This window comes from Pogona vitticeps, chromosome 13 (assembly GCF_051106095.1).
Source record: "Pogona vitticeps strain Pit_001003342236 chromosome 13, PviZW2.1, whole genome shotgun sequence".
Lineage (NCBI taxonomy): Eukaryota > Metazoa > Chordata > Lepidosauria > Squamata > Agamidae > Pogona > Pogona vitticeps.
Window position 1 is genome coordinate 16783205 of NC_135795.1, and position 12586 is coordinate 16795790.

At 37.7% G+C, this 12586-nt stretch overlaps 1 protein-coding gene across 5 annotated transcripts in view; it reads right to left on the minus strand.

Moving 5' to 3' along the window:
* The window catches only part of SDK1 (sidekick cell adhesion molecule 1), a 574835-nt gene that overhangs the window by 428792 nt on the left and 133457 nt on the right, over positions 1–12586 (minus strand). For all 5 annotated transcript variants that reach the window (XM_020802390.3, XM_020802389.3, XM_020802388.3 and 2 more), the window contains exons 3-4: positions 9839–9945; positions 4051–4198 (exon numbers count right to left, since the gene is read on the minus strand). In XM_020802390.3, the coding sequence (XP_020658049.3) occupies positions 4051–4198; positions 9839–9945 (255 nt within the window). The remainder of the gene's footprint in view (positions 1–4050; positions 4199–9838; positions 9946–12586) is intronic.

The window sequence follows — 12586 nt, forward strand, 5'->3', positions numbered from 1 at the left end:
GTGGTGTGTGTGTTTTTTTTTTAACTATTAAAGGCTCTCCTCTCTCCCAAAGGTCTCAAATGTATTTATTTTGTTTGCTTAATTTATATACCACCTAATTAAAGGGAGCCCTAGAGAGCCTTGGAACTTAAAAGGAAGCGTTTACAAAACTTTTATTACCTCAAATTAAATGCTTCCAGTGACCAATCTGAGTTATGCAGCACAAACTTATGCAAACAGGATTTTGCTCTTTCTTTCTTGACCAAATACACATTTAACTAAGTTGACACTAGACTAACTGAAGCTGTGCCAAATTCATCCCAGCCTCCAGCTTTTGGAAATTACTTACAACGGTCCTTGTCCTAGCCCAGTGATGGCGAACCAATGGCACGTGTGCCACAGCTGGCACACAGAGCCCTTTCTGTGGGAACATGCACCATAAGTCACCATCGAGAAATACTTACCCATCCTCCAATCCTGGATTCCAGCACTCCCCTCTGCTGGTGCAGTGGTCCATTGGAGAGGTGCCATGGCGACCATGACTGGTCTAGCCCAATGGGGAATTGGAGGATATGTAAGTATTTCTTTGTTAATACTGCCAATGGGGGGAGGGAACCAAGCATTTAACCCTTGCAGTGCAAAGGCAGTTGTTTTTTCTAAATGAAAACATCAGTATTCGGTTTTAATTGCAGTGTTGGCACTTTGAAACAAATAAGTTGGTTTTGTGTTGGAGTCTGGGCACTCGGGCTCAAAAAGGTTTGCCACCACTGTCCTAGCCTATCTGCCGACATTGTGCTTATGGCCCAGGGCTAGAGGAGATTTGGATTAGGCACACTGTAACTCAGATCCTCTTTTGCCCTTCCTTTTTCTATGCCCCTTTTTGGGGTTTCTTCTGCTGGAAATTTTAGCCAGTTGAACAGTTCTTCCTGTAGATCCTTCTTTCACCAAATCTCTGAAATCAGCTGGCAGAAGGGGGATCAGTTTGCAGCAGAAACTTATGTCTAATCTTTAACCCCCTACGAGCAATGTACCTTTGAATTAGGATGGCATTACCTAGTACGGCCTATTTCTTGCTGAGATTTTAAAATCATTTAAAACTGCAGATTGGATGGGGAAAGCATCAGAGTGAGAAGGGGATTGTGCTGGTTATTTGAGGTCAGTATTTATCCCAAAACATAGGAAACCATGTATGGATTTGATGCTGTTTATTTCAAAACTTTGTGATTAAAAAAACTTAATTTACAATTCTGCACATCCAAAAGAAATTATTTGCTTTTCCTTTAGAGGAAAACTCCCTTTTAAAAGTTACTCCAGTTTCATACACACAGCAGAATATGCTTTTTGACTAGTGAACAAAGATGAAAAGTTATATCTCCACTGAATCATAATTTTTTTGTTCCAGCCTAAATTACTGACAATTCTTAACGTAATAACCCACTAATAAGAAATTGGTCTATTTTCCCTGATTATCACAAGCTCAGGGTGTCTCCAGTACAACTAGAAGCCATCTTAAGTTCCCAGAAGTAGTCATAAGAGTAAAGAAAAACAAGAATTATGAAAAAAATATGATGCATTTTCTTTCACCATGGTTTCCATACCTGTGATTAGGACATGAATGTTAAATATCTAAATTTATAGTTCCTAATTTGCAATTTAAAATGTGACAGAAAGTAGAGATAGCACGTCTATGATTATTTCAGAGCTATTAATGACACAGAGCCTATTGGAAACAAAGGTGGCCACCCTTTCTCAGCAAAAAACATTGACAAACATAAGCAGGAAAACCTGCTGAAAATGCTGATTGAAATATAAATTAATGAGCTCCAACTAGTTCAAATCTTCAAGGTTAGTGGCAATGAATTGCCAGAAAGGGCAAATTACATGAATTTCATACCATTGGAGAATTATATATTTTCATATTTTGATACATTTTCATGCTAACCTTTAAGTTTCTGCAGTAATGGAAACCTTTATAACCCTGTTCTGATTTCCACTGCTTTGATACTTAGTATTTTGATCAGAAAGAAATGTCTCCGTATCTACCCAATGAAACAAAATGTAGTAATGCATAGTTAATGTAAAAAATTCCTCAAGTCTGAAAAAAGAAGATGCTATGTCTAGCTTTGGTTTTAGCAAGCCCTCTAGAAAAAAAGTCAGACATAAATTTACACATAAATCTGCCTTGTCTGGACTGCCACACCAAGTGAAGGCTGTCCAGGAAAGGGCAAAATCCCAGGGGGAAAGACAAATGTACATTAATGGTCACAGCAGAAATATTCTACCAGTGAGTAGGTAAAGCTGATTAGACAGGTCTAGAGGCAGATCTGAGATAATCATGTCTCCAGCCACTAGAATCCAATCCAAATGTGAAAAAGTGAACCAAATGCAGGGTCAAACAGAGTTAATAAAATAAAATAAAGGGAAATAAAATAAAGGGAAAGATGTCCAGATTCTCCTTTCCAATAAAAGACAGAAAAATTTGCTCAAGGAGAAAGTCTCAGCAGGGAGTTTTGGCAGAAACCTTTACATAGTAATACTCAAAAAAATCACAGGGGACAGGGCATTTTGTGAGTATTCATTGCATCCTTTCCCTCAAAATCCAGTCTCTTTCTAGATTAAACAATTAGATATAAGAATAGAGAAGTATGGAGACAAATACTGGAGCAGGGATTTGCACTGACAAAAAGCATGCACTGTGTCAAGGAAACAAAGTTGTTGTACAAATCATAGGAGTTCACATGCTAAGAGCAATGCAAGAACTGTGAATGATTTTGGCAAACTGTTGGATGTGAGCAGTTCAAAGTGAGGCAACAGAAGATCAGAGAGAAAGAGATTGCAGTGGTTTATGTGAAAGATGGCCAAAGCATGGACCAAAAGGTCCCCACTATAACTGGAGCAAAAGAAAGGGCTCCAAAATCATATTTGTGTTTCAGAGGTCCATACTATAGGCTTTCTAGTTGAAAGGGAGTTTATATATTAATCTTGTATATTAATTATATTGATCAAATAGAAAAATCCTGAAATCCTGTTGAATGAAATGAGCAACCCATAAAGATCTAATCAGAAAATGAATGGAGAACACGCTGATGTTTAAGATTGCAACCCTATTATTTGGCAGCAAACCACACTGGACGAATATAGTAAGAATTACTTCCAGGTAGAGATTATGGATTGCACCATAAATTACATCTATATGCAGTACTTCCCCATGTTATCATTTCTTTAATTTTAGAATTTCCATTCACTCAGTGATACCAAAAATTACAAAATGTTGACTAATAATAATTATTTCTGAGTATGCAGAAACAGTAATTTGACAAAGGCAAAAACACTTTATTGATGTAGAACCATGTTATAGACCCTCTGAAATAAATATCAGTTCCTTGTTATCTTCACATCTGGCATATTTTAGCAGGAACATAGCAAGTCTGACAAGTGTTAACTGGGAGTAAACCTGTTTTTGATCAGGCAGTTATTGGTAGGACTGCAAATAGCGCTGAGATGAGTTGCAGAGAATGGGGTAACCACATATGTGCAGGCATTTGTACAGAAGTAAAAAATAGAGGGAAGAATTGTACTTTTCAGACTTCTACAAAGATATGGCGAAATCCTCGACTACAATATGTCAACCTGAAGTAGACCTGAAGTATGAGAAAAGCCATGGGGGAAAAAAACAAAGGCCTGCTTAGCCCATCTTTCTGTTTCCACACTGGCTAATTGAATGTTAAAAGAAAACACGCAAAGCATAACATGAATCTATTATACTCTTACTCCTTTTCCCCCTCAACTGGTGTTGGAAGGCAATCCACGGATAGCAATGTGTTTTTCTAAAAAACATGCCAAAAGGAGGCAGGAATCCAGATGCTGCTGCAAGGACAGATCAAATCATTATCATATCCAAAGTTATTTTGCCAAAGGTTTTAGAACCAGCCTTGGAACAGCCATCTATCTCAAATAAGGAACACATTAGTGCACTTTATTATCTTTAAACCTTAATTAGGTACTTAAAATGTAAGCTGCATTATCAAGAGCAATTAGTCATATTTCAAACAATGATTAATTTTAACTTACATTCTGCTGCTTGGGATAATCTTGTGCCCATCTCTAAACCAAGTCACTTGTGGTCTAGGGTTGCTTGTGATATATGGGAAGTTCAGGACTGCAGCTTGCCCTTGGGATACCGTCTTCCTCTGTTCCATGTCCTGGAAATTCCCCATGTCTGCAAAGAAAAGTTACACTAAGAAACCCAGAAGTTTCCTTTCTTAAGCAATGTTGTTATTTTTAGGGGTCACAGAGGATAATAACTGTGTTTTATAGTAGTCATTGGGATTGGAATAATTAAGCCATGAGATGTAGCAGACGTTTTAGTAGTGCTGATGAGTGCAGGTTTGAGGGTGAGTAGTGAGGCATGAAGCAAAGCCCAGTGACTCCAGAACACCTAAGAAATGTCTGTGTCAGCACTCATGCATGTTTGCTTTCCTCTGGGTTGGCAATTGCCTTTTTTCGCCAATTGAAAATTGGCATAGTGAATAACATATTAACTTCTGAAAGGTATTTTTACATTATATAACAGGGAATAAATGATTCCTAAGGCATCTGTAAACAAACATCTTAATAATGTGCCTGATTCTTGCATGTGGGCAAGTAAGGGTATGGTTAGTTTTATCAGTCAGTCTTTCCTGGTCTGGTACCTTCCAGGGCTGGTCATGCTGTCAATGGAAATGATGGGAGGCACCCTGAGGGGAACAGTTTGGGAAAGTTGGTATAAGCATCAACACCTTGCAACGGAACTGTACCCAAGAAAAATGACTGGTAACCCATCGAAGAACTTTCAGTATTAGTATGATGTGATCATATTTGTGAGTTCTAATTAATAATGCCACTCCCATGTACTATAATAATTAATGAAATCTGTCAAACCGGTGTATTAAGACAAAGCTGCCCCAAAAGGAGCTTTCAGTTAGAGATCGGCACGAATTGCTGGTTGGTGGTTCAGCAATTCAGGTGCACAGCTGTTCCATGGATTTTCTGTCTTCCCAGCCCTGCCTCCTCTGGTGGGCACTTGCTCAGAGGCAGCGGTGTGGCTGTACTGCCTCTGTGTGGCTGCTTAGCAGAGGAGGTAGGAGTGGGAAGCTGCACTGCTGCCCTTGAGTGGGTACCCACGAGAGAAGGGCTAGGAAGCCAGGGAACATCTGTGTACCTCAAGCACCAAACTGGCAGTTCATGCCTGTCTCTACTTTCAGTTACGAAATACACATGACAGACTGCACATCAAAGTCAAATTGTGGATTTTTGGGTTAGAATATGGGTAGTGAATATAGATAGGCATGAACCAGCAAAACAGCAGTTCATGATGGTTTTTGGTTCATCACGATTCATGAATCACAAACTGTTTCATGTTCATGTGATTTGGACACCACACTTAAAGAAAGATGCTAACAAACTGGAACAAATTCAGAGGGTGACAAGGATGATCAGGGGCGCAGAAACCAAGCCTAATGAGGAAAGGCTGAAAGAACTTGGCATGTTTAGCCTTGAGAAAAGAAGGCTGAGGGGTGATGTGATAGTACTTTTCAAATATTTGAAAGGCTATCATACAGAGAAGGGGCAACATCTGTTCTCAGTCATCCCCAGAGTGCAGCACATGCAACAATGGCCTCAAGTTAAAGGAAGCCAGATTTTGGTTGAGTATCAGGAAAAACTTCCCAGAGCAGTACAACAGTGGAACCAGTTACTTTGGGAGTTGGTGAGTGCTCCAACACTGGAGGCATTCAAGAAAAACTTAGATAATCACCTGGCAGATGTGCTTTGATTGTATGCCTGCATTGAGCATTGAGGGGATTGGACTTGATGGCCTTGTAGGCCCCTTCCAACTTTACTTTTCTATGATTCTATGGTTCATGTGATTTGGGATTTCCAGGAGTGGTAGAACAGCTCCTACATGAGTTAAAAACACCAAATTCACAGCAAATTTTCCAGTGACTTTCCTCCTCACCTCTACAAGTCTGGAAAAGACTGGATTTGGGACATATGCTGGCTAAAGGGCACTTTTATGGGGGTACCTGTTTCAGGGGGGGCTATTACTCTTATATCTCAAATCCAGTATTTACCAAATTTGAAGAGGGTGGGGAGGAGAGTCAGTCAGTTCCACGTTTCATGATTAGAAATTGGGAAATCGGGCTAGAGCCAAAAACATGACATCAGGAAACATGATGTGTAAAGCAACTGGAGAGAATGTGAACAGAAAAGATTGTGAACTGTGCAGCCGTTGATTACACTAGAGAAAGTTTAAGATTCAGGAGCTGATTAAAATCCATTTGTATAAGAAAAAATATTGACACTACTTCTATTTGTCATTCAGAAAAAAATCTGTATGTATAGCTCATTCCAGGCAATGTCCTATATGACACGGAAATTGAAATGGGGATAGGGATGAGGAATAAAAAGAGTCAGCTCCATCGACTGAGCTGCAGAGGAAAGCAGAAACTGATGGTCTTGCAAAAGAATTAACCAGACCCTGAAGTGGACTGGAAAATCAAGTCACTGTTTTAACTTAGGCTTTAATCACCAGCATGACTTTTTTCCATGTTATAAAATAATTGCCACCCACATCCTTTGTTTATAAATTCAAAACATTACCTTAAAAAAAAGAGAACTGAACTAAGCAAGTCATTCTAATTAACCTTGTTGTTACATAACTTTCACAATTTGGATATTTTCTAATTAAGACTTTTAATAATAGCTTCTGTTTGTTGTTGTTTGCATTAATTTACAATTCACTATATAAATTTTTTTACTATAAAGGTTATCTAAAAAATTAACTCTGTGATGCTTCTCATATATATTTTGAATCTGAAGCAAAATAATTTGCAAATTACTGCACCTGAAATTGCAAATCACCAGAGCTTAAAAGAAATTAATACATGGCTGCCATCACACAGTTTAAACCTGTACGTTGCTTGCTTCAACTTGCATTCAGGGTTCTGACCCTATTTCTATCACCTTTTAATTTTGCTTCTTGACCATCCTTTACAATTTCAAGTATTCCTTCCATCATCCATCTAGATTTTTCTTTTCTACTACAGGAATTTTATTTTTGCATTCTTCCTCAATAATATTTCTAATTTCAGTCCAAAAAGCTATCCTTACTTTTCCTTTGCAAATGCAAGGAATATTTTGAGGTTTCAATAAAATTGAGGACAGTTTTTCTAGGTGACAAGAAGAATGATATAATTCCTTGTCCTCACTATGACGAGATGTGAAGATTTACAATCATATGAGTACAGTACTAGTAGGCTCAATCAGGAATTCCATTTACTTTTAATCTCCTCCTTCTGTATGACAAAGGGGAAGGGGGGTTAAAACATTCCATCCCTGATTTCTTGATGGATCATACTGATAAACTATAAATGTCAGATTGGGCTCCTTAGGTATACGTTTACCACCACTACTCTGTAGCTGGCAGGTTTACAGTGGTCACAGCTACATGTAAGAAACAACTTCAATTGTTCCACAGTTGAATGTATTCTCAAAGGCTTTTGGCTTGAAATAGTGACTTATCCCCATCTCTACTCCATATTCAAGGAAGGGGAGTGGGAACAAACATACTATCACTGCCTGCTTCTGTTGTCATTGGTTAGAGGCCAACTGTTTTTACTGGAGGCCTCTCTGTATTTGGGGAAGCTTTCCATCTACAGTACAGATAATTCAGAATTCCGAAAAGCTGCCATTCTAAATCACACAGAGAACTGACTTAAGCTGGGAAGAGTTGAGCAATGCTGTTGAGGATAAGACATGCTGGAGACCTCTCATTCACAGGATCGCCATAGGTCAGAGGCAGATTGATGGCCCATAACAACAACAACAACAACATAATTATGTCTGAAACAACCCTGCCTGCTGTTGGTCAAATAATTCAGACACTGAAATATTCCACCATTCAATCAATTTTTTAAGCCAGTGGGTGTTGCAGAATATCTGCAAAAGAGACATTAAATAATGGGTAACTGGAAGAGTTAATAGCTGCTCAGGCAATTTGTACAGCATTGCATACTATTATTCTTGATGCTAATATTAAACTGCAGAAAAATAATTCCAGCACGTTTTCCCTCATGATACCTCTCTTCCCTATTTAATCACTTCCTTGCAAATGGTCATGTCTAATCAAGAATTCCATTCACCCACTTCATCTTCCTGCCATTTATCAAATGACAGCCACTGTTGCTGACCTTCCAGTTAAGTGCCCTGAGGAACAATAACCAAAGTCTGAGACAAAGACGTGTAGCGTATAAACAAATAATGAAACTTCATGTTACTTGAAAGACTTCTATTTATTTTCTACACAAAAAGATAATGATATGGAAAAGGTACCAGCAAAGCAGTAAACCAGATTCAAGCTGCCTAAGCAGCTTTTGCCACAAAAATTACCAAAGCTTGAATGATCAAATTGCTGGCACAACTTACTGAAAAAATCTTCAGTTTTAATCTAACAAACACAGAAAACCTAAGAGCTACATAGTGCAAAGAATCACATTGTATGTAATGGCATCACGACAAGAGAGATTAAATTCAAACTGTATGTTATCAGGAGATCCATGAGTGCATATCCTTATTATTGCTGTTGTTAATTTACAATCAAGAAAGTTCTAAATTCTCTTGGAGAACCTTTACCCATTTCCCCCAGCAGGATTAACATCAGCTTGGGAGAAATGATTGACACTATGAAGATCAGACAAGGGAAAAGGCTTATGCCTCCCTCTCCAGGTGCCACTGCTCCAGCAATAAACTTTCTATACACTTTCAAGAAGATGTCCTAGATCTCACATAAAATGCGAAGCCTGGCCCTGTGTTACTCGTACAATGCAGTTCAGAAGAAGAGAGGACTAGAGGGACTCCACTTTACTATTCTGCAAGATGAATCGAATTCACATTGTGAGATATCTTAAATGATCTTCATGGAAAGAGAGGTGGGCAGAAACGATGTATAAATTATATTTATCATTTAAAATATTTATTCACTACCTATTAGAGGTTTTAAGGAACCGTCACAAACAAATTCACAACCTAAGTATGTACACTGATATATCAATGTATGTTATGTTTGGTTGGTTGGTTCAAAGACCACATGGAAACCACTTCCAAAGACTGTTAAAAAATAAAAGTAAATAAGCTTTTATGGAAACAGATATATTTTATAATTCAAGACACACATGATGGGATCTGCAATTAAGAAACTCAGTGCAAAGATCTAAGTGAAATTTGTGTTTTTAACCATTTGTTTACAGAGACTTGGACTGTATGGTGGTTTGGCTGCCAACCAACCCATTCATTTTCATAAGTGCGGAAACTGAATTTTAACCTGACATTTCCTTTATGGTGTGTTCAGCAACTCCTCAAATTCTTCATACTATAGTATGTCTACTCATGTAGGTGGTCTTCAGCTTACAAAACTGTATACATAACAATTACTTGTGTTAATCATTTATAAATTTCAACATTACAAAGAAACAGTGACTATATAAGACCAGCAATTTCAAATAATGACGGAGTGAGTCTATTTATCCCAAGTGAAAGAAACTCTAGAGTTCAAATTCTGCAGTAAGGATGCAAGGGGGGGGGTCTCTATTCCTTCAAATAATACTGTACTCCAGCACCACTGTTCTTACAGAGCATGGCAACTACTCTGGGATTTTGCCAGCTATAGCCTAGCATGAACTGACAGGTCTAGGATATGGAACACATCTCTTTTGAAAAATAATAGAAACATCTGGGCTAATGAAAATAAGAGCAGTTATAATATTTGCATACATGAGTAGGGACTTTATTAAGAAATTTCAGAATAATTGCCATTCACACATACATGCCACTTGAACTTCTGATTTCCTTTGCAAGAGCGCCCCCATTCTGTTCCTCACAACACACTGGTAAAAACCAGCATCAGATCTTTGCAAGGATGGGATAACATACCTGTAAGACATAAAGAGACACAGCAGTTATAATATGTACTTTATTCTAGTACGTATTCTCTAGCTCTCTTCACACTTGAAAGAATCAATAACAACTGCTCAAAACTAAAGTCATATTCAAACTTTTCACGGTGATATACTAATTTTCATATTGTTTCCTATCCCCTTGATTGTCAGTTCTCGTTTATAAACAGTGCTATGCTGTGAGATATGAAATGGTGTATGCAGGAAACATTAAGATGAATTACTTAGTACTGCATCTTTAAAACCTTTTTATGGATATAATTAATTCTAGTTATTGGCCTAGAATTATATAGAGATATTTGGATATTTTACAGCACTCAATATTCCTTCATCTATAAAACAGGAAACCCAAATTCTTGCCCTATGGCGAGAAAAGGCAAAACAGAAACCTAAATCATGATATTGGAAAGATGTTCAGTAAAATAAGATCTCTACTTCTAAGAACTTTAAAAATAGAGTTATATAGCATAATCAACTGAAAGTAATGAACAAAGATGCACCATATACTGCAGAGCTGACTAAAAGGTATTCATCAGAGTGACTATGGCTGCCCTTTTCTAACAGTCTTTCATGATCCAGACAGTTCTGTCTTCCACTTTTTCTCCTCTTTTCCCAAACAGTGTACAAAGACTGCTGAAGAACTGGAATTTTTTTAAATAAAACTACCAAGTGGTTGTTGTGGGTTTTTCGGGCTTCTTGGCCGTGTTCTGAAGGCGGTTCTTCCTAACATTTCGCCAGTCTCTGTGGCCGGCATCTTCAGAGGACAGCAAATACATTAAAACTACCAATGTCTGTATTCTCATGTTTGTTCTTGCAGATTGCCATGCTCTATAGTTAAAACAATTTCATTTTCATTTTACTCCGATCAGTATGCTGAACAGAGCCAGCAGTCAGAAAAACTTTCTGGTTTCTTTTAACAGTACATTTATGTCACTCTATTGAATTCAATTTCCACGCCAGTGTAACACATGCATCTCTTTCTCTGTGTGTGTTGTAGTTATTCTATGAAATAAATTATGACTTTTCCTCAAATATTCTAGTCTTCCCAATAACTGAGGAATTATTTTGCATGCAAGGGAAAAAGAGATATTTTCATTGTCCGAATGCCAGAAGAACACCTAAAGTTTATGCAGTTCTGTGCAAGTAATTTAGGAAAATCGACAATTTTGTTGGGAGTGGAAGAGCCTAAAAGAAAACGACTGCTCAAGAAACTCAAGAGAAAAGATGGCTAGTATCTCAATAAGGGAAGTGTCAGTTAAATCTTTGCATCCCCCCCCCCCGTTTGCCCCAAAACTCATGATCTGAAGAACAGCTGCCAAATTCAGATTATGGCATTATAAAAAATGCTCACAGATCTCAAAGTCCCACCACTTTCACAGGCACACTTGGTGAGGACATAAGAAAGGGCTATTCCCATGGCCACGCCCAGATTATGGAATTCTTTGCATAGGGAGGCTAGACTGGCCATCTCTTCATCTTTTGCCAGCATATAAAATGCTTCTTGTTTAGCAGGCCTTTGAAAACTATCTGACTGCCAAGGGTTGGGAGTTTTGAAGAAACGTTTTAATTTTCAGCTGCTGAACTCTAATTATTTTACCTGCAACAAGTTAATGGGATATGCCTGCAGCAGGTAAGTGGTTTTCAACTGTATTCTGCTTTTAAACACAAAGATGAAGTTGATTACATTAACTGATAATTAATGGACTTATAATGTATTTTGAAATTTGTACTTGTTTTTAAGTTATACAGTAAAATTTCTGGGGGAAAGATGGGATACAAATCATATCAGATCAAATCAATCAATCAGTGTGGAGTAAACACAATGAAACGTATACACACTAAAGACTTTGGTATTATTTCTGTGAACATGCTGTACAGGACCTGGTGGCAGATGACCTCCCAATTAAGGGTGGGATCCAATGGTGTGCGTCTACTGCATCCTACTGCTTCTGTTTGAGCTTGTGTTTCTTCCTGCAGTCCAGAGCTTAAAAACTGTTCTGAAGATTTATTAATCTCACTATTATAGATTATTGGAACAATAAATGGCTGCAGAAGGCGAGTGAGGGAAATAAAGTCCTGAATTCATTATGGTTTGATAACAAAGAGCACCTCTGGAGCTTGGCCAATGCCAGCACTCTTAGCTTGCTCAAGAGTTTGCATCAGCTTATGTTTATATAGTAAAACCCCAGATGTTTGACCAGGGTGCTTGCCTACAAAATGCAAGCTGAATTTAGCCCAGTATTCTTCAACAAAAAATAAACACACTTTTGTCTGCAATGATTTCATCCTAATGAATAAATGCAATTCCCTGCATATAAATACAAAAACATGCCAAATGCATCTTAGTTTGTGGCATGCAATTAAAAATAAATAATAGACCTGAAATATTCATATGGTAACATATTTATTCAAACATTATTGTGAATTTTGATTAGTTTTCTACACACTTTCTGTGTGAGAAAACAAATGCTTCAAGGGTCAAAACAATTTAATCAAACCATAAACAAAATATGCTTTTCATCACTACCCAAGGAACTTATGTATTATATTTTGTCAAACTGTGATTATGTCAAACAGCATTTAAGTATATTTTGCTATGGTGGCAATACTACTACTGT